This window comes from Cnephaeus nilssonii (genome assembly GCF_951640355.1).
Source record: "Cnephaeus nilssonii genome assembly, chromosome: 17".
In the NCBI taxonomy this organism is placed as follows: domain Eukaryota; kingdom Metazoa; phylum Chordata; class Mammalia; order Chiroptera; family Vespertilionidae; genus Cnephaeus; species Cnephaeus nilssonii.
The window spans coordinates 12,546,569-12,568,762 of NC_137088.1; the positions used below are offsets into that span (position 1 = coordinate 12,546,569).

Sequence of the window (22,194 nt, forward strand, 5' to 3'; positions counted from 1 at the left end):
CCCCACAGAGAGGCATGTATGGGGCCCAGGTGCTGCTGGGCCCTCACTATGGAGAGGCATTCCATTGGAAAGACTCTCTCCTTTGTAGATCTGCCTCTTTAGAGGGCGAGCATGTAAAAGGCAGCCTTGGTAGGGACAGTGGATACTAATACTAAAGCTAGCAAATTTGGGGTGTCTGGGTAAGCCAGGTGCTCAGCACCTGGAGGGTCTTTGACATGTTTTAGTATTCCTCCCACTCCTGGGACAGGAAGCCCTCAATCCTTGAGAAGATGAAGGAAAAGATAAGGGGTCTGGTCTCCATTGGATCATTGTCTTGTCAACCTAGAGCAGTGGTCGGCAAACAACGGCTCGCAAGCCACATGCGGCTCTTTGGCCCCTTGAGTGTGGCTTGGCATTAGAACCAATTCTTCAAAATAGACTCGCCCAGGCCGAAAACCGACTTCTGCGCATGGGCCACGAAGTTTCAATCGCACTGTACGTGTGCGCCTGCACGTGGTATTTTGTGGAAGAGCCACACTTAAGGGGCCAAAGAGCGGCATGTGGCTCGTGAGCCGCGGTTTGCCGACCACTGACCTAGAGTGAGCTCCCGGATTTCCCCATCTCACTCGGGGACTCCCAGTATACTTGGATCAGAAGGATCCATCTGCACTTTGGGTCTGTCATGTTTGTGTTCAATCAGTGGATTTGCTCATTTCCCTAGAGGATGAGTGGAATGATCTTATTTTTTTATTCCCCGACTAGTAGCCCGTTTGCACGAAGATTCGTGCAATAGACCTTCATTCACCTGGCTGCCTGCACCAGTTTTCTGCCGGCACCAGGGACCCAGGCCTTGACTGTGGCCACCGCCTTCTGCCTTTTTCAGGGTCGGGGCTTGGCCCCGGACGGTGGCCTTGGGCTCCGCGGCACCCAACATCCTTGCTAAGGATCGCAGGAGCCGACCCCCAGTGGTTTCCTGCCATCCTTGCAGGCTGCCCACTGGTGCCCAAGGCCGGGAAAGCCTCCGCCCCAGGCTTTCCCGGCCTTGGGTTCGCCGCACCCAGCGTCCCTGCTACCGATCACAGGAGCCGACCCCCAGTGGTTTCCTGCGATCAGTGCAGGCTCCCCGCTGGTGCCCAAGGCCCGGAAAGCCTCGGCCCCTGGGACCCCCGGGAGCGGCGGGAGGGGCGGGATGGGCACGGCCAAGCCCCCCCAGGTGGCCAATCGACCCGGAACCCCCAGGAGGGGCGGGAGGGGCCGGGCCACGCCCCCCCGGGTGGCCGATCGACCCCCGGGACCCCCGTGAGCGGCGGGAGGGGCGGGAGGGGCCTGGCCACGCCCCCCAGGTGGCCGATCGCCCCCCCGGGACCCCTGGGAGGGGCGAGAGGGGCCAGGCCAGGCCCCCCCAGGTGGCCGATCGACCCCCGGAACCCCCGGGAGCGGCGGCATGGGCCCGGCCATGCCCCCCGGGGTGCCGATCGCCCCAGGCACCCCCGGGAGCGGCATGGGTCCGGCCACGCCCCCCCGGGGTGCTGATCGCCCCAGGCACCCTGGGGAGTGGCGGCATGGGTCCGGCCACGCCCCCGTGGTGCCGATCGCCCGGCCACGGCCCCCCGGGGTGCTGATCGCCCCAGGCACCCCGGGGAGTGGTGGCATGGGCCCGGCCACGCCCCCTGGGGTGCCGATGGCCCCAGGCACCCCCGGGAGCGGCGGCATGGGCTCGGCCACGCCCCCCCGGGGTGCTGATCGCCCCAGGCACCCCCGGGAGCGGCGGCATGGGCCCGGCCACTGGGCACCGCCATCTTGATCTTCTCAACGGTGGATATGCCACCCGGAGTCCCGCCCCCAGCCTCCTGCCGGCCCAATCGTGGGCATAGCGGAGGTGCGGTCAATTTGCATGTTTCTCTATTATAAGGTAAGATATTGGCATTCACTGATTAGATGAATTGTTTTATGAAGTCATCAGCATTGTTATCACTGAGCAAGCCCTATTTTGGTTGATTGGACGCTAGTGGCAAATAGCTAAGGGTCTGCTCAAGGAGCCAGACAATAGCTCTCATTTTCCAGTGTCTAGGAAACTTAGAAATGTGAAGATTTTCTCGGCATGCCCTTGGTCCTAACCAGCTTGGTTCAACTTTGGACAAATCTACCAGCTATACCACACCTGATTAAAATTCGACCTAGCCCTAACCGGTTTGGCTCAGTGGATAGAGCGTCGGCCTGCGGACTGAAGGGTCCCAGGTTCGATTCCCGTCAAGAGCATGTACCTTGGTTGCGGGCACATCCCCAGTAGGGGGTGTGCAGGAGGCAGCTGATTGATGTTTCTCTCTCATCGATGTTTCTAACTCTCTATCCCTCTTCCTTCCTCTCTGTAAAAAAATCAATAAAATATATATTTTTCCGGAGTCGAACCTGGGACCCTTCAGTCTGCAGGCCGATGCTCTATCCACTGAGCCAAACCGGTTAGGGCTTGACCTAGTAATATTTTAAGAGAAGATATGGGTGAACTCTCCTGTGACTGTGAAAGTTAAATTTGATGACTCTGAGATGTTGACTTTTAAAAACAAAGTCAGTGTAAAGGGTGTAAAATTGTTTTAATTGTAAAAACTAATTTAAAAAAATGAATAGGGCTTGATGGGTCTTGCATTGAGGTCCTTTAAACTGGATCCAGCCATGGCCAGTTTTGTTCAGTGATTAGAGCATCAGCCCACAGACTGAAGGGTTACAGGTTTGATTCCTGGTCAAGAGCATATACCTCAGTTGCAGTTTTGCTCCCCACCCCTGGTCAGGGTGTGTGCAAGAGGCAACCAATTGATGTGTCTCCTCTCTCTCTCTCTCTCTCTCTCTCTCTCTCTCTCTCTCTCTCTCTCTCTCTCCTCCCTCCCTCCCTCCCTCCCTCCCCCTCCCTCCCTCCCTCCCTCCCTCTCTCCCCCCCTCCTCCCTTTCTTCCACTGTGTCTGAAAATCAATGGAAAATAATACCCTCTGGATCAACCAAAGGACTTGTATGCATGCATATAAGCCTAACCAATGGACAGAGACACCAGGGGGGTGAGGGCATGTGTGGAGGTGTGGGGGGCAATAGGGGAATAAGGACACATATGTAATACCTTAATCCAGTGGTCGGCAAACTGCGGCTTGCAAGCCACATGCGGCTCTTTGGCCCCTTGAGTTTTTAGCAAAGGCCAGCTTAGGAGTACCCTAATTAAGTTAATAACAATGTACCTACCTATATAGTTTAAGTTTAAAAAATTTGGCTCTCAAAAGAAATTTTAGTTGTTATACTGTTGATATTTGGCTCTGTTGACTAATGAGTTTGCTGACCACTGCCTTAATCAATAAAGAAAAAAATAAAATTAAAAAAGAGAGAAAATAATACCCTCTGGTGATGATTGAAAATAATATTAAAAATAACATAAACTTTATCAGCTACATTTTGGACATTATTTGTGGGATGGGGAAGGCAGACGCACTAAAGTATTTATATGTATTGCTAACAAATTATTTCCTATTCGAACCAGTAGAGCCTATGAAAATATGATTATCTTGCCCAGCGTGTGGCTTGGTGGTTGAGTGTCGTCGACCTATGAACCTTGGAGGTCACAGTTCGATTCCCAGTCAGGGCACATGCCCGGGTTGTGGGCTCGATCCCCAGTGGGGGTGTGCAGGAGGCAGCCGATCAATGATTCTCTCTCATCATTGATGTGTCTGTCTGTCTGTCTCTCTCTCTCTCTCTCTCTCTCCCTCTCCCCCCTTTCCCCCTTCCTCCCTTCCTCTCTGAAATCAATAAAAATATGTATTTAAAAAAAGAAAATATGATTATCTTATTGCAGCATAGTCTGAGAAAATTATTTATACATGTGTCAGAAGCACTAATTAGTACAAGTTTGGCATCTGAATGTGTTTTGATGACCTCTTTAATTCTGGCCCCTGGAATGAAATAGAAGCTGGCTCCCCAAACCTGTGGAAGGTGAAGAAAGGATGAAAGGTGGAGAACAGAGACTTGGCCTAGAGTTTGTGAAGTTAAAAGTCTTTCCTTAGGACTTGAGTGTTTGGATAAAGTTACCTTGATGTGTTTTGGTTTGGTTTGGTTTTCCTTCACTCTCTTTCAGGTAAAATAGTTGAGAGTGAATTTTGCCTATAAGTTCTCAGGGTGGGTGCAGATGTCCCCTCTTCTCCCCAGATGACTATCGTTTTACAGACACTCAGTTATTAACTGTTATTTTAAATTAGCAGTTTTATCAAACTGTTTAAAGCAGAATTTGTTTTTGTATGCTCTTCTATTATAGGAATGCATAAGAAGTGAAAATGCTTCTGCATTTTAGCTGGAACAGTTTAAAAGTACTCATTTCCCCCACTTATTCCATAGAGCATCATAAGAGTCGTATTCCATGACAGACGGCTACAGTATACAGAGCATCAGCAACTCGAAGGTTGGAAGTGGAATCGCCCAGGAGATAGACTTCTTGATTTAGGTACAGTGACCGTCAGAAGACCATGGAGGGAGATATAAAGGCATTTTAGTTTTACCCATGTTGGCACCACATATAATTGTGTGGAGTGTGTTTTGGTGTGAGTGGATTCTGTGTGCCTGGAGTTGTTTTATAGTTTAAAATGTTGACCCTTGAACAACAAACGCTGGAGTATGGGCTGACCCCCATGCAGTGAAAAATTTGCACATAATTAGACTCCCCCAAAATGGCATTATTAATATCCTGCTATTGATCGGAAGCTTTACAGATAATATAAACAGTTAACACATATTTTGTATGTTATGTGTATTATATATTGAGTTCTTAAGCTAGAGAAAAGAAAATCTTATTAAGAAAATCATAAGGAAGGAAAAATACACTTACAGTATTTATTGAAAAACTACACATAAATGGATCTGTGCAGTTCCCACCCATGTTGTGTGAGGACCAACTGTAGAGTTTTGGTGAAACTGAAAGACCCTGAGCCAGTAATATTATGAGTTGGAAACCATTTATTTAATTCTCCTTTGGGTACTATCCATCATATTCTGATTAAAATGGAATAGAAACCATGGTGGGAGAAAGTCTGATACTCATTAGGTGGGTTTTGATGTTAAAATGGTTGACCACAGAGAACATGGAAAAACAAAGTGCAGCATAGAGGTATAACATTTTCACTAAAACATAATTAGAGTAAGCTATAAGCTTTTAAATTATTCTTAGTAGATGAGTTTCTATGTAACTTCTTTTTAAAATACAGATATTCCAATGTCCGTGGGAATAATTGACACAAGGACAAATCCAAGCCAGTTAAATGCGGTTGAATTTCTGTGGGACCCTGCAAAACGCACATCTGCTTTCATTCAGGTTTGGAATTTTTACTTTACTAGACATATACTAGCCTCGTCATTTAGACGGTCATGGATAAGGTTGAATTCCTTTTTTCTTTTTCTTTTTGAGGTTGAGTTCTTGATGCATGATATAAATTTCTTTAAAAGCTTATTTGTAAACTATCTGGCAGTGTCTTTTTAAAAATACACTATATACTTAAATTGGAGTTAATACACTAAAGCTGTTATTACAGACTAACACATGTGAAGGCAAGCTGATATGTCAAGCATTATTTAAATGTTACTTTTACCACTGGTAGTAACAGTAATCAAAACGTGCATTTTTCATAAGATGCATTTCTTTGGAACCAAAGCTGACATATAAAAGGATGTGACTGAAAAAAAGTGTACTGCTTTAAGATTCTGTTAGCAACATTCTAATACTGGAATTTTCAAACCACAAAAGTAAGAGAATAATAAGAATGAATTCTCTGTGTACTCATCACCTTCCTTCAACAGTTACAAGTAGTTTCCCCTTTTTAAGTTATTGATGGAATACTTTAAAGCAGGCGTCCTCAAACTACGGCCCGCAGGCCACATGCGGGTGTTTTTGCCGTTTTGCTTTTTTACTTCAAAATAAGATATGTGCAGTGTGCATAGGAATTTGTTCATAGTTTTTTTTAAACTATAGTCCAGCCCTCCAATGGTCTGAGGGACAGTGAACTGGCCCCCTGTTTAAAAAGTTTGAGGACCCCTGCTTTAAAGCAACTCTCAGGCATTTCATGTCAACCATAAGTACTCAGTTTGTATCTTTAAGAGATGGAAGTTTAATATATATATATATAAAAAATATATACAGTAAAACGCATGGTAATTCTAATACCCAAGATGTTCAGATTTGTAATTGGAAAGATTAAAAATACTGAGTAGGTAATCTTACGTAGAAAAAACATACTGCTTAATTGCTGACCAGCCTATGTAGACTGTGGTTTTTGTGAACAGTAAAGAATCTGGTATTTTGAATTTTTGTGGTTTGGCAAATACTATATCCCATCAGTTAGTAGTCACTAGAACATGGTTCATATTTGTTGAATATTTTCTCATACTGTTTGTCTAACAGGATAACTAGACATACAGTGAATGAAAGTGATGTAGGAGCTGGCCTTAAGTCTCAGGTTGTGCACAGTCTCCTTCAGAGATCAGTTTTCACTTTGAGAGTCACTAGAAGACAGGATGTGTATCAGTCTGAAATTACAAAAATCTGTTTACTGGTCCTGTGAAGTATCCTAAAGCTGTCTCCATGGTGAGGGTGCAGAGCGATGGAACATGCCCTTAGGACCCTTGGAAGGGTTGACAGAAGAGTTTAGATGGATACAGGTAGGACAAGTGGTGGGCTTTCTGGCCTGTGGAAGTTCCCCAGGCAAAAGTATTCCAAGTTGATGGAGGTTGGAATAACAGTAAGATGATTGAATGGGTAGTTAGGGTATTTCGCAGTAGAGGGCAGTAGTGGAAGCTCTGAATGATGAGCTCAAGATTGCCGTGGATTGAGCCACGTGCAAGGCTTAGCTGGGTCTGAGATCAGTATATGGTCTGGAGTGGAGGTAGGGGAAGTAGGCAGGAAGCCTCTGTACTGTTGTACCCATGATCAGAGCAAGTCCTTCGTCAGAGGAGAGGCATTGGAATGGGGAAGAAGAGCTCATTCCCAGAAAGTGCAGAAAGGCCCAGCTGGCTGTGTGAAAGGAAAACCATATATTAAAAACCATCAGAGAAGTCCGTAACAGATACCTGGCTACGATGTGGGAGTTTGTTTTAAAAGAACTTACGTTTATAGCGGTGACAGGACATCCAGAGGGACAAACCAGTGGATGGTACTTTGAATCCATCTCCAATTGTCCAGGTACACTGCATCAGCACAGAATTTACTCCACGGAAGCATGGAGGTGAAAAGGGAGTGCCTTTTAGGATCCAGGTTGACACCTTTAAGCAGAATGAAAATGGAGAATATACAGATCATCTACACTCAGCTAGCTGCCAAATCAAAGTTTTTAAGGTAAGAGATGGAAACCAGGCTTCCAGTAATTAAGGCCCAGTTTTGCTTATAAAGTTGTTTGTACCCTGATGGACAAAATAATCTACTGTTTTTTAGCCTAAAGGTGCAGACCGGAAGCAAAAAACTGACCGAGAGAAGATGGAGAAGAGAACTGCTCACGAAAAAGAAAAGTATCAGCCATCCTATGATACCACAATCCTCACAGAGGTAATGCAGAGCAGCATTTTGGTGTCTGGAGAGAAGCAGAGGTTTGCATATTGGCACTATTTATAAGGATGAGTTTTGCCAAGAAGGGATTGGGGAAGGTTGGGGGGTAGTTTGACATATATTCTTTGTGAAATTTGTGGGGGAAATATATTATTTAAATTCTGGGATTTTAATGGATTAGTTTCCTGGGTGGGATCTTGAATGAAGATGCTGAAATCCCAATCAGGTCTCAGAAACAGACCTTAAAAACCTTGAAGTTGGCAAGAGATTAAACCGGGGCCTAGAAAGTTTGATTTTGTCACTGCTGGGGTTTTGCATTTTCTTTAACTTTGAATCCTGCTAATCATGCAGTTGTTTAATTGGACTGCAGAGACATAAACAGGGTATTGGATCTTTCTTTGTATAATGAAAAGACATTGATCCCAATCTTTGGTGTTTGTCCAGATGAGGCTTGAGCCTATAATTGAAGATGCAGTTGAACATGAGCAGAAAAAGTCCAGCAAGCGGACTTTGCCAGCAGACTACGGTGATTCTCTGGCAAAGCGAGGCAGTGTAAGGGACTTCTTCTCCTTTCATTGTGCAGGAAACCTTGTGCAGTGTTAGATATAGGACCTACTTCCACGGAAAAGTAAAGCCAAATTTGTTTTTGATGTCCTTGTCTTGATTTAATTTGCTTTTGTTTAGACTTCCTGCTTTCTGTTTGTTCCTTGCTGAGGAAAATTTCCTAAATCTAACACTTTAAAACAAAGTTGACCTTATTGGGTGGTTTTAGAGGGAAAAACGACACTCAGAAATGTGTTCCCTCCCTGTCTCCTTCCCTTTCTCTCCCTCCCTCCTCGGCACACACACTTCCTTTAAGAGCACTGAAATTAATGGAAAATACATTATTTAGTAAAATAGTTAGCATTTTTGTTTAATTTTAAAGGGTTTGCTTCCTCATGTGTATAACTGATAAGAAAATGTCATGGATATTTAGAGAAATGATGGCAGCAAGCTTGACATTAACATATGCAATACTTTGTGTCACATTTCCCTGCATGTAGTGTAAGAATGTGTGTCTGTCTGTGCTTTTAAAAGCCTGTTTGGCAGCACTGGTAGGAAAATGGCCTTGACTGCATCAGTGTTCCTCTCAGCAATGCACTGTGAACTTGCACTGCACCGTGAACTTGCATTGCATCATGAACTTGTGCTTCAGGCCAGAGCAGTGCACCTTGCTATACTCCGATCCGGATCCCCCCAACATACAGCCAGGGGATTTTTGGTTGAATATGAGCTTTCTCTGCTTGAGTATAGCAAATTCTTCCTTTATGACACAACTCTCCATCTAACAGTCTAGATCAGCTATATATCCACAGTAAATGTAAACACAGAGTATTAAACCTTTTCTTAAACAGCTGTATTAATGGCTACACTATTTATCATTACGGTGTTCATCCTATCAAGGTGACAAAAATGGAATTTTTCACTCTGAAACGTGTCTAATTATTTGTAGACTACAAAAGTCACAAGCACAATCACTAGAACATCATTTCCAAGTTAAAAGCATTGACTGAAAATGTTTTAAATGCTTCTCTGTACAATAAAACTGTAAGTGACTAATCTGAAAGGATGGGGAGTACACTTGTTGCATTTTAACTGGTTTTTTTAATGCCACTCAAAGGTTGTATGGAACAACTATATACTCCATCTGATTTTGTTTTTAGCCTCTTATGATTTTCCAGCTGAAGAATAACAAGTGATTCTTAAATTTTTTGGGGGAAATACTGGTAACTTGAATCACTTTCCACTCTTTTTAGAAACTACTTCACTAATTAAAAGGAGTGGGTTCTCATAATTAATAAATTAAATCTATTCGAGCCCAGAGCTAATCTGAAGACGGTAGAATTATTTTTAAATTATTAATGACTCAAGTCTAAAGTATGCAAAACGTCAGCAGTTCATTGGCCTGGGAGCCTGGGATTTCACATCTTCCTTGTGTGTGTTGCTTGCTGCCCGGGCTGCATTTGCTTTGGTTAAGATATTCCTAAGGGTGGTTAGAGCTCCACCTGGAAATCTGTTTTTAAAAAAGCTGGGTACCTGTTAAAAAGAAAGTCTGGTGCATTTCATTGTTTCGAGTGCCTACAGAGGAAGGCAACATTTTTCTTAGTCTTGGATAGTTGCAGGTGGCTGTCGGTAAAGAGGAATATCCAGACTCATCTGTTAAAGTTAAAAGGTGCTGTGGGAAATGCTCCCACGTGGAATACAGGCACTGTGGTTGGTTCCTAAGAGCTGCTGCACAACAAAACCCTTACTTAGTGTGTCTGTTTCTTTGCCTCTGAGCTGTATTTTACTGGCTCAAATCAGGGCTGCCAATTTCTGCAGTCTCAGGTGGGTCATCATTTTCTAGTCCGCCTGAGGAGGGACTCTGTTCCCAGTGCACCAGTGTCGTGACTATAAGGGTCCAGGCCAGGTAATGGATTACAGGTTGCCTTCAGGAACACAGGCCCTGCACCTTCGCTTTTAAAGACAGGGCAGAATGACCTGCTCTTCCTTCTTTACTCTGCCTTTACCCTCCTGGGTTGAGACTGCTAGAGAAATCTATGAAACGCAGGCAGGTCTTGGTGCTTGGTGGCCATTTTAGAACTTTGAATCCATTCTTTTCTAAAAGTAGAGGCTTCCCCATAGAACCAGCTTTCATTGAACACTAGTTTTCTACTGTTAAGTCAGTGTTCGGCAAACTGTGGCTTGCGAGCCACTTTCGGCTCTTTGGCCCCTTGAGTTTTTAGCAAAGGCCAGCTTAGGAGTACCCTAATTAAGTTAATAACAATGTAACTACCTATATAATTTAAGCTTAAAAAATTTGACTCTCAAAAGAAATTTCAATCGTTGTACTGTTGATATTTGGCTCTGTTGACTAATGAGTTTGCCGACCACTGTGTTAAGTGAATCGAGTCTCTTATTTATTGGGCAAGTTTCAGATGTCAGCTATTAACAGCTCTACTTCTCTACTGCTAAGAGTCTAGATGTGTAAGTGAAAATAGATATGTTTATGAAGTTTTAGGCAATTTGGTGTCGCTGTCGCTGCACTGCCATACTAACTTGAAACTTTTGATGGCTTCATTTTCTCGGTAGACAGCTGGCAAAAATTACAAGGCAGATTTTGGGAGGCTTGACATTAAAAGGTTTATATTATTTTGCAGTTACCCTTGCTAATGGTGGTATTTAGTATCTGAGGAGGATGGTGTAGCAGGAAGATCTTCTGGGTAGTGGAGATGGCTATGAGCAGGGCACACCCATAGTTATTTGATCTGTCAGTTGGCTCACAAGCTCTTACGTTTCCTCAAACTGTATAAGCCGAGGAGGTAACTACTTCCTAAGGTGGAAAGTAAAAGAATGGCCTTGTTGTGTGAAGTTTATAGTGAAATTGGTATGCTATGCAATATGCTTAGCAATGCTGTCCAGCCAGTAAATTCCTTTTTTTGAAAGTTGATAGTAGTAGAAACAATAAGTGCAGTTATTTTCCCCATTTTTGAAGAATACATGATGGGCAGTTGTAAATAAGATTCGGGGTTTCTGTTTTATTTTCCTTGTATCGATGCTTCTGATGGCTGTCAGTTGCTTTAAGCTCTTGTAACCATTGGAGAGACTTCCTTTCTGCCCCAGAGTGCTGCACAGTCTTTTAGCTCCTTCACACTAGTGGTCATGACTCTTCCATGCTCAAGAGTTTTTTTTGTTTGTTTTTTTTTTATATATATATATTTTATTGATTTTTTACAGAGAGGAAAGGAGAGAGATAGAGAGTTAGAAACATCGATCAGCTGCCTCCTGCACACCCCCCACTGGGGATGTGCCCGCAACCAAGGCACATGCCCTTGACCAGAATCGAACCTGGGACCTTTCAGTCCACAGGCCAACGCTCTATCCACTGAGCCAAACCGGTTTCGGCTCCATGCTCAAGAGTTTTAAGAAAAAATATACTCCCTTCCACATTTTTACGTTGACATCTGAAAGTTTTCATCATACATTTAAATCATTGCAAAAGGAGACCATTTTCTGACCTAATGAGTATTTGCATTTAAGATAAACCTATTACATTGCTTTTTGAAGTGTATTCTGTAGACTCCACTACCATAGCAATTTGACACCCACCATTGTTCATTTTAAAAGTTCATGAAACTTTACTCTGCTCTTCCTTCTTGATCTGTTTTTCTCTTCCACTCCCCTTAAATAGTTTTACCGTGATAGGACATACTATTATGCCTGAAAATGTTTTAATCCTTTGCACTCGCTTGCTTTTTTCTCGATTCCTTTATTCTACTCGGGATTTAATTTTTTAAATACCCCAGATTTTACAAAGCACAGCAGTAGAATAAAAAACTGGAGTTTCTTTTCATACAAACTTATTTATTTGGATTTTTTTATATTTCAAATTATTGATACATTCAAAGAGTAATTTTAATCTCTATAATTTTTCATGGTGTGATATTTTTTGAAACATTCACCCACATGAAGACCTGGTTTACATTCACATGTTTCGCAAATATAAATCGTCTCTCTTCTTCCTCCTTTGATTTTTCTGTTAGAACAAACAACACAATCTTTGTGTTTTTTGTTAGGGTGAGGTGTGATTATATGGAGCTTTCCATCTAAACGTTGCTCTAAGTTAGTGGATAATAATCTACCCCTGAAAGTTAGTGTACCATCTCTGAATTCTCCAACAAGATCATGTACTAGTTTCCTAATAAATTTCACATGCGTTATCGGTTTTTCATTTTTTCTTTTTTGGCATCAGTTGAGACGGCATTTACATTTTACTTGTCCTTTCATGCTAATGAAAACAAGAAAAGATACTGGAAAAATAGACACAGTGAAACTACGTGTCGAGTGTGGCTCGACATACGAGCTGCTACCGATGCTAACCGTGTCGAGTCACACTCGACATCCGAGTGCAAAAGGTTAAAATGTCCTGTGACCATAGGTTCTTTAGTCAGTTGAAAAATTTAAGCTTTATTATTGGAACCAACTTATCAAAACAACAAATCATAGAAATCACTATTTTTTAATCCTCATCCAAGAATATGCGTGCTTTTTTCATTGATTCTAGAGTGAGAGAGAAATCTTGATGTGATGTAAGAAACATTGATCAGTTGCCTTTCGAATGTGCTCCAACTAGGAATCTAATCCAAGACCCTTCGATACCTGGGATGACACAATAATCACTGAGCCAAACCAGGCAGGGCCATACAGATTTTGATGAGAATTTTTTAAATATAAAAATAGAAGTGTTATTTAGATAAGAGAAAGTTTATTTAGATATTTATTTTTCTTTCGGCAGTGTCTTTCAGGTTTTGAAATTCCTTTTGAGTTATCTGCCAAATATCCCAGTGATGGATTTTATATGACCCTAGTAGATTATTTTAATACTGTGTCAGCTAATGAATGGTAGATCCTCCAGAATTGTTTTGAAAGCAAATAATTGGAAGCTACCAGACATACAGAATTTTTTAAAAAAAAATTTTGTGTTTGAGAGGCAAAAGAAATAATATTAACCCACAGACTATTTCTTTTCCTTTTTATTGAACTTAGTGGGGTGACACTGGTTAACAAAATCATACAGGTTTCAGGTGCATAATTTCACAGTACATCATCTGTGTACACTATTGTGTTTTTACCACCCCAAGTCAAGTCTCCTTCTAAAACCATTTATCTGCTCATACTCTCCACTAACTCCCCATTTTTAGTCATGTACTTTCTTAGTATCTACCCTAAATTTTTGAATTTTTTTTTTTTTGCTTTAATTTGGAAGAGTCTTATACCCCATGTTTAGCCATCGTGAGATCCGAAGCCTTTTTTGTGAAAAGTAGGAGAAGAGTGACTATGAAAGGGGACCTTTGAAACCAGGGGCATCCTCAAGCAGATTAGTTTTAGGAAGAATATGTGGGGTGAGTGATTGGATTCCCTCCATAGCTCAGGCTTGAAGACTTTTACTTGACACCATGCTGGCCTGTCAGCATGCTTTTGATGTCATTGTGTCTTTGTAGCTATCTTTGGTCAGAATTGTGTCTAGAGCTGAAAAACACTTTAGTTCACCATGCCTTGTCCAGAAAATATAAGAAATAAACACATGGGATAGATAGGAATAGGCAGTACCATACACAGGTGTATTTTGGCACTGGAATGGTCTCAGCTTACTTGGGGATTATTAATCTTAGAGAAATGAAGGAAGCAAGTGGGTACTGGTGAGGGCAGAAGAAGCACTAGGAAGGACAGGCACTGTCTTGGTCACCGTGTGATGTCAGATGTTGCTTATGAATCCTTTCTTGCCTCTGCTATTCTTAAACCTTGATAAGCACCTTTTGGAGAATTGATAAAGAGGGAGGTAAAAAGTTCTTGAAAGCAAATTGTATATAAATATACATTTAAAATGCCTTGATGACGTTTTGCTGCTATCATTACTTCTGGGCTTCTCTAAAATTAATCAGTGTCTAGACACATATAGCAGGTAAAAATTTTCCTTGCCACATAGAAGGAAGTATGATATGTTCCCATGCTGTTGCTTGATGAGTGTCAGATGTCTTGTGTTTTATAATCTTGTTTGGCCAGACTAGATTGTGAAATACAAAGTATTCTTCCACACCCTTTAAAAGCATATTATTAATTAATTTTTGTTTCTATCCTTAGTGTTCTCCGTGGCCCGATGCCCCCACAGCCTATGTGAATAACAGTCCCTCCACAGCACCCACTTTCACCTCCCCACAGCAGAGCACCTGCAGCGTCCCAGACAGGTATCTGCTTTGTGTCCTCATGTGCCTGAAGCTGACTGATGCTCACGCTCCTCTGTTTCCCTTTCTCCCAATTTACAGCTACCTTTCCATTTGTTTATCTGAAGTATGTGGTCATGGGAAATAGCCTCCTCGATTTCAGGAGAAAATCACCTTTCCTCACCTGCCTGCCTTTTCCTTCTGGCCCTTTGTGCCTCACACACTCACAAACTATGGAAGTTGTAGAAGGGGAGCATTTCAAGATATATTCTTTGTGAGATAAAAAGAACATTATTGAGGTTCGTGGACAGAGAAAGAACAATGAGATTTTAAGGTGAAACTATGAATCAGTATGTTAAGATTGCAATCATTATAAAGTACATTTGTCTTTAATTTAATGCTCACCATACTACACAAGGGTTATTTCTCTGCTCCATTTCTTCTCCTCCTAATAGATACACTTTTTTTTTAAATGACTCTTTACCCTTAAAGAACTTAAGTGGTTTTAGAAATGGGAATGGTGGACTTTGTTCTACTCTTTGGCCTTGATGTGCAAATCAGAGTCTAGTGCGCGGCGGGTGGGAGCAGAAGCTGTGTCTCGGGCCTCTCACAGTGCCACAGTGGTGCCCCACAGGACGTTGCATTCTTAGGGGTTGGCTGAAGGAATAGTGACAGATCAGATCAGAACTTCCCTGTTGATAGCAGGTTTAGGCCCCACCTCCTAATACTATCTGTCATACTGTGGGTAAGATTCAATATATGATTTTGAGGGGACACAAACATGCTTTTCCTCCGAGATGGAAAAGCTGATGAGGCAGCCTTTTAAGTTATTGTGCTTTAAGAGAAGAAAAACCATCTTGGGCTCAGAGACCGGGAACGAGACCAGGAGACCGGCATGTTGCCATGTAGGGGGCTCTTCTTTTGGTCAAGTTCAGCCTGAATCATCTTAGAAAACGATTATGATAGTAGAGGTAAGCTGTGAATTCGTGTATTCACTAGTTACCTGGCTGTTTCTGAGAGCCCACTGTGTGCCCAGCACTGTTCCGGGTGCTGTGACATTTAAATGACAGACAAATCCCTCTCTGAGGAGCTTAAGTTCTAGTGGGTAGAGGAGGATGCTGAACAATCAACATAATAAACCTAAGTAAAACTTCTGTATGAGTGCTAAGACAGGAGTCAGAGCCAGGACCAGGGCGGTGGCCACATCCGCTGTGCAGTTGGTTCTCAGTTTTGTTTACCTTAGAAACAAAAGGATAGTAGTATGCGATTGTTTCTTTTGTTCTCTTGACTTCTGCCCTCTAATAATGGATAAATGTATTAAAAGGGATATCATTTTGATTTAGAATTATCATACCACTCCTTTATAGCTCATTGTTTTCTTAAAGTAGATTTTTTTGCAGCTACTTTCAATTGTTTATCTTTTTTGATTTCTTACATTCCCCCACCTCCCCCCAACTAAAATGAATGAGTGTCCTTCATTTTCCTGTTCACTTGGAGATAATTGGAACCCTTTTGTTTCACAGAACTAGAATCTTTTACTATCACAGATGGAGAAAGAAAAGGCAAAAATTAAGAAAGTCTTGCCCTAACTGGTTTGGCTCAGTGGATAGTGTTGGCCTGCGGACTGAAGGGTCCCAGGTTCGATTCCAGTCAAGGGCATGTACCTTGGTTGCGGGCACATCCCCAGTAGGGGTTGTGCAGGAGGCAGCTGGTCTATGTTTCTCTCATTGATGTTTCTAACTCTCTATCCCTCTCCCTTCCTCTCCGTAAAAAATTAATTAAAAAATATATATTTTTATAAAGGAAGTCTTCTGTCTTAATCTCATCATATTCACCCCTGACCAATTGTGCCAACATTCTTTTTTATTATTATTATTATTGATTTCAGAGAGACGGAGAGAGAGATAGAAACATCGATGAGAGAGAATCATTGATCGGCTTCCTCCTGCATGCCGCCCACTGGGGATCAAGCCCACAACCTGGGCATGTGCCCTTAACCGGAATTGAACCCAGGACCCTTCAATCCACAGGCCGATGCTCTATCCACTGAGCCAAACCAGCTAGGGCTGTGCCAACATTCTTATTGCAAATTTATATTGCTCTGTCACACAGTAATTTTTTTAAGTTTACCTAGTTTAATAGTCTTTAATATCTTGATTTTATATAAATATATAAATAATAACTATCTTTTCCTCCCCTCTCCCTTTTCCCCAGCAATTCTTCTTCCCCAAATCATCAGGGAGATGGAGTTTCACAAACCTCTAGTGAAGTAAGTGTCTTGTTCCTCCAACTATCAGATGCTTTTGGGGGCCTGTATTTTTAAGGCTCTGACAGAAGCTTGAGTCAATGGTTGGGTCACTGAGTAGTCAGACTTAATGCTCTTCTTGGGTGTTCTTTTACCTCAAATTTGGAGGATTTCTGTGTTTTGTTTCAATGTTATTTATAACATGCTAGAGGCCTGGGTTATGTTTTTATAAGTTTGAATAGTTTCTTCTATTTATATTCATTTTCTTTGTTAATAGCAACTTCAGCCTTCAGCCACCACCCAGGAAACACAGCAGTGGCTGCTCAAAAACAGATTTTCTTCCTACACAAGACTGTTTTCCAATTTTTCAGGTATGTTTGTGTGTGTGTACACACATGTACATGTGTAAGCACACACATGCACGTGCATATTTTTCTCTGTACTTTCAGTTAACCTTATTTTTTTTTAATGTTGAAGCAATTATAAATTCATAAGATGTTGTTAAAATACGTCTCAGGTAGTCCTGTGTACCTATCACCCAGTTCCCCCCCGGGGTAATACTTTGCACACCTATTTGTACACTATCAAAATTAGGAAACTGACATCAGTACAATCTATTTCTTCACCAGTCCTGTGTGCCCTCATTTGTGTACAGGCACATAGAGTTCTATGCAGTTTTTTCATTTAGTAACTTTTTATTTTTAAATAATTTTTTCTTTACAGTAAGTTGCAAAGATAGTACAGAGATGCTCCAGGGTATCATTCACTCACATTATTACAGTACAATATCCAGATCATGAGATTGACATTGTAGTTGTATGTCATATATCACATGCATAGATTTGGATAACCACCACTGAAGATACGATGAGAGCTACGCCATCACAAGGATTTCCCTTTTTCCTAAACCCCCAACCCCCCATCCCTAATCCCTGGCAACCATTAATCTGTTCTGTCACTATTTTGTCATTTTAAGAATGTTATATAAATGGAATCGTACAGTATGTGACCTGTTGAGATTGGCTTTCTTTTCACTCAGTGTAATGTCTCTCCAGGTGGTTGTGTGTATCAGTAGTTTGCTCCTCTTTATTGCTGTGTAGTATTGCATGGCATGAACTGCTCGGGGATGGTTTTTATAGTACTTAAGTGTAGTCTTGCATAGTAAGCAAAGAGAATATTTACTGGGGTTTTAACAGGGATTAAGCAGTTTAACAGGAGAAAACTATTTAGAGGGACAGTAATAGATACACCAGGTGGGAGATTTTCCCCAAACATATTTGTCCCTGGGACCCTTTTCCTACAAGACACTGACCAGCATGTCCTGAGAAACACTGGGCCACAGGAAAGTGCCTGCAGTGCTGTGGTTATAAACATGCAGCTGGAGCCTTTTAAGAGGACAGAACGTATGCACATACCCGGCCAAGAGGAAAGCTTGATTTCACAAAGAATGTGGCTTCCTTTTGTATGGGTGATTAGCCATTCACATGTAGCTTTTTGTCTCTCTAAAGTACTGGATGAAAGTCATGTGCTACCAGCCACCTTTCTATGATTAAGCAGAAACTGGAAATTTAAAAATTTCAGTGTGTGAGAGGGAAACGCATCTTGAACTCCCATAAAGAAGACAGATGGCCCTAGCTGGTTTGGCTCAGTGGATAGAGTGTTGACCTGTGGACTGAAGGGTCCCAGGTTTGATTTCAGTCAAGGGCAAATACCCGGGTTGTGGCCTCAATCCCCAGTAGAGGGCATGCAGGAGGCATCCAATCAGTGATTCTCATCATTGATGTTTCTCTCTCTCTCCCTCTCTGAAATCAATAAAAATATATTTTTTTAAAAAAGAAGACAGATGAAGAGTAAAACCCACACATAAAACTCTGACCGTTGGAGCTGAGGGAGGTCCTAGATTATGTCTGTTAGATTAGGTACATATTTCCATCTAGAGCAGTGATGGCGAACCTATGACACGCGTGTCAGCACTGACACGCGTAGCCATTTCTGATGACACGCGGCCGCATGCCGAGGATGAAACATTTGCTGCTCCTGAGGATGAAACATTTGCGACTAGAGTATTGGAGTTAGTTTTTTCCTCAAAGTGACACACTACCCGAGTTATGCTCAGTTTTTTGGCGAAGTTTGACACACCAAGCTCAAAAGGTTGCCCATCACTGATCTAGAGAGTTCTAAGCTCTTTCCACTGTGACCAGTGACCATGTGGCTTGGCCTCTGGCCTTTGCCCTGTGATCTTCCCAACAATAGAATGGTGAGGAGGAGATTGAGTTCCTTCTCTGAGCCTCCTGGGCATTCACATTTCGGAGAGGGTTGTGCACATGAGTATCTGTCCAGTTCTGTGGAGGGTTAAGGATGTGCACACACTCATCTCTGCTCACAACTGGGAGCCTTGTTTTCAGAGGCATGTCCTTGTCCCCAGTAGAGAGATGAGAGAGCCTCTCTTTGTTTAACTGACTCCATCAATGCTAGTGCCTCACAAGAAATGTGCTTCTCTGGTCTTTATTTCTTTTACAAACTTGTAAAGTTATTAGGCTCTCACATTCAAGCCCTCAAAAAAAGAAAGATAACCCCTTTATCTAGTCGAATAGGTAAGTGGATATTTGTCACATGGAAGTCATGCCTTAATCCCAGAGGGCATCTCATTTCTCCCAGTAAACTACATCTTGTTAACAAAAGGGGAACAAAAAACAAAAGATTACAGGATACATTCACACATAAAAAGTAGAGAGAAGAAACGATGGACTCGTGTAACCATCTCCAGTTTCAGAAATGACCAGCTTTACTGATCAGTCTTATTCTTAGCCACTCCCTCTCCCCTTTTGTGTTGTAGTTCATAGCAAATCTAGATATGTCCTTTACACTTACCAAGTATTTGTGGGGGAATCTTATAGTATATTACTGTTTCTCTGCCATGCTTTCGTATTAACACTGGCTGCTGGTTACAGAGTGCTTGACTTGACGTTGCTTGGTGCAGAGAGAGGCCTGCCTATACCTAGGTGTCCTTCCAACTCGTGTTACTTTAGGCAAGTTCCCAAAACTCTGGACTTACATTTTCTTTTTTTGTAAAACAGAAGATTGGTCTGGGTGATCTCAGGGTAAATTATCTGAGGTCAGAATCATGTTTATGCACACAATAAGCACACCCAGAATAATGCAGGCGGTGAGATCCCGTGTTGGAACAGACACTCCTGTCGGCTCTGCTCATTGTTCAGATTTATCAGCCTCTGGGCTTCTAAGCTCCTTCTTCATACAGGACGTGGAAGAGTCAGCACTGTCTTTGGCTCTGAGAAACGTGTGTGTGTGTGTGTGTGTGTGTGTGTGTGTGTGTGTGTGTGTGTTATGTTGTGTATATTGTATACACAGGAGACCTGTGATGGTGTATGTTTGTGTGTCTGTGTGTGTATTTGTGTATACACAGGAGACCTGTGATGGTTTTGAAGGTCATCTAACTGTTTGAAGACACATGTCATAAAGCCACCAAACTGCTCGTTCTTTTTCCTTTTCTTTGAGAGGAATCTCTTTATGCTGTTCTCCAGGTGCCGACTTATTAAAACTGACAAAGGAAGATTTAGTACAAATTTGTGGGGCAGCCGATGGAATTCGGCTGTATAATTCACTGAAGTCAAGGTAAAATACTGTGTTTAAAAGGAATGTCTTATGTACCTTTCCTTGTGTGGGGACTGGGGCAGAAGGGGTTTCCACACTGGGTTGGCGTGTGCCTGTGTGCGCTGTCGAGCCTCGGCAGTGTCGCGCTCACAAGAAGACTGTTTTGTGTACACCTTCAGGGCAGGCCCAGATTTGATGCAGGCACTGATGAGGGCAGATAGACTGTAAGACTGGTAGAAATGCACATGGGCAGTACTGATTTCTTGAAGACGACTGGGTTTGTTGCCAAGAAAACAAACTTCTCATTTAGGTGAGCTATACAGAATCTATGGTTTTCAAGGTCATATGACTACTACTAAACAGTTATTAAAAATGTAAACTTCTGATTGTGAATTAAAATGAAAGAACCGTAACTGCTGGATTTTTAGATTCATATACTATTATTGCTATTTCTAGACTTGTGTGAGAATTCCATTAAAACTGAATCTTACTGATTTTAAATTGCTGACTTAATCTTGGAACTTAAATTTACCAGCATCTGACAGACCATCTCAGTGGTTTAGAGTCTGGATCATCAGATTAGACCACCTGTGATAGTTGGTGTGAGGTGTGTGTTTTTATATTTTTATTAGTAATTTATTTTGTATAATGAAATAATATTGTAAAGTTCTCATAAGGAAATAGAACTTAGATTCCTGTAGTTGTCATTTGTACATGTGGTGAGGCAGCTTTCTCTCCTTGGCTCATGAGTGGCATCTTGTGATTACAGGTCGGTTAGGCCCCGCTTAACCATCTATGTCTGTCAGGAGCAGCCGGGCAGCTCACTGCTGCAAGGGCAGCAGCAGGCTGCAGGCAGTGGAGCCGAGAATGGCAGTGGGACACCCTACGGTGGGTATGGAGGGTATCTCAGCTTCCTGTCACTCCCTTTCTGACACCGAGGTGTAACTGGAGCTTTGAAGGACCCCTGTCCCATTAGTTCTGTCGAGTTGCTGTTGTGGGAGTCCTGGCAGCAATGAGCTCCAGGGCCAAGTCTTCTGGAGAGTAAGGAACTATCGGCCTGTCTCAGTTATGTCCGCCACATGGTAGAGCTCTTTTTATATGGCTCTTTACGCCAGAAATATCTAACAAGCGAAAGACTAGCTTGCTGCCTTTAAAAAGAAAAATCCTCAGGTGCAATGAGTATGATGACGTTGGCATCTTGACCAGAAAGGAGGAGGGTTTTGTTTTCTTTTTTTAAATCCATTTTACTGACTGTGGGAGAAAAGTTAAAATATCACCTGAGTAAAGATGCACGCATGTGTCAGAGCTGAGTGTGTGGACTTGTCTCAGACAAGCATCTGGCCAGCACTGTGAGCTGTGTCACTAAGCATACTCTACATCATGGTCATCCGAGTGCTGGGAGGTGTCCTTGATTGTGTAATGGAGTGGATCGGGGCAGAAGTAAAAATCCTGCCCCCTCTCCCCTCCTCCTAATATGGTCTGTAGAAGGGGGGAAAAAAGCATGTATATTCTTAATGTTTTAAAGCGTATGTGTTCTCGTTTGTAAAGTGGGTATGTGGTCATCTCTCCCCTCTTCCCACATTCTGAAACAAAATAAGGGCAACACACTAAGAACTGTCCAGGGAGAAGTGTGCCATGGAATTCAGAGACAGCTATTTGCCCTCAAATTGCATAGAGCTCTGAAAACTACTTTGTGATTTGAATTTTAGTAAAAGTCCCAAGGAAAGCATTTACTGTTACGATTTTTCCCATTTGGTGTCATTTTGACTTCAAAAGCTGTTAATTTTAAGACTAAATATACAAAGTCTTGGTCTTAAAGGCTAAAAGTTCTAAAGGAGCTCTGCATGGGTCATCAAGCTCTTCTCCACCATTTATATATGGTCAGGATCGTAATATTCTGGAAGGTATATCCTCAGACATGAGTGTTGTGTAGGTGTATGTGGAAATACAGGCAAATTTAATCCTAGATCAGGGTCAGCAAACTTTTTGTTAAAGGCCAGGTAGGTAGTAAATATTTCAACCTCACAGACTATAGGGCCTTTTCCCCACTCAGCTCTGCATCG

At 42.4% G+C, this 22,194-nt stretch overlaps 1 protein-coding gene across 6 annotated transcripts in view; it reads left to right on the forward strand.

Annotated features, from left to right (window-relative positions):
• Nucleotides 1-22,194, forward strand: part of UBP1 (upstream binding protein 1) — a 52,504-nt gene that overhangs the window by 23,056 nt on the left and 7,254 nt on the right. For 2 of the 6 annotated variants that reach the window (XR_013814818.1, XM_079794759.1), the window contains 10 exons: nt 4,345-4,450; nt 5,208-5,314; nt 7,175-7,327; nt 7,424-7,534; nt 7,979-8,086; nt 14,195-14,298; nt 16,489-16,543; nt 16,797-16,890; nt 20,062-20,152; nt 20,901-21,019. Coding sequence is in view for 2 of the 6 variants with exons in the window: in XM_079794759.1 (XP_079650885.1) it covers nt 4,345-4,450; nt 5,208-5,314; nt 7,175-7,327; nt 7,424-7,534; nt 7,979-8,086; nt 14,195-14,298; nt 16,489-16,543; nt 16,797-16,890; nt 20,062-20,152; nt 20,901-21,019 (1,048 nt within the window). In the remaining 4 variants the exon portion in view is untranslated. Of the gene's footprint in view, nt 1-4,344; nt 4,451-5,207; nt 5,315-7,174; nt 7,328-7,423; nt 7,535-7,978; nt 8,087-14,194; nt 14,299-16,488; nt 16,544-16,796; nt 16,891-20,061; nt 20,153-20,310; nt 20,442-20,666; nt 20,739-20,900; nt 21,020-22,194 lie in introns of those variants that run through there. The other 4 variants (XR_013814819.1, XM_079794760.1, XR_013814820.1 and 1 more) reach the window with 3 other exon arrangements.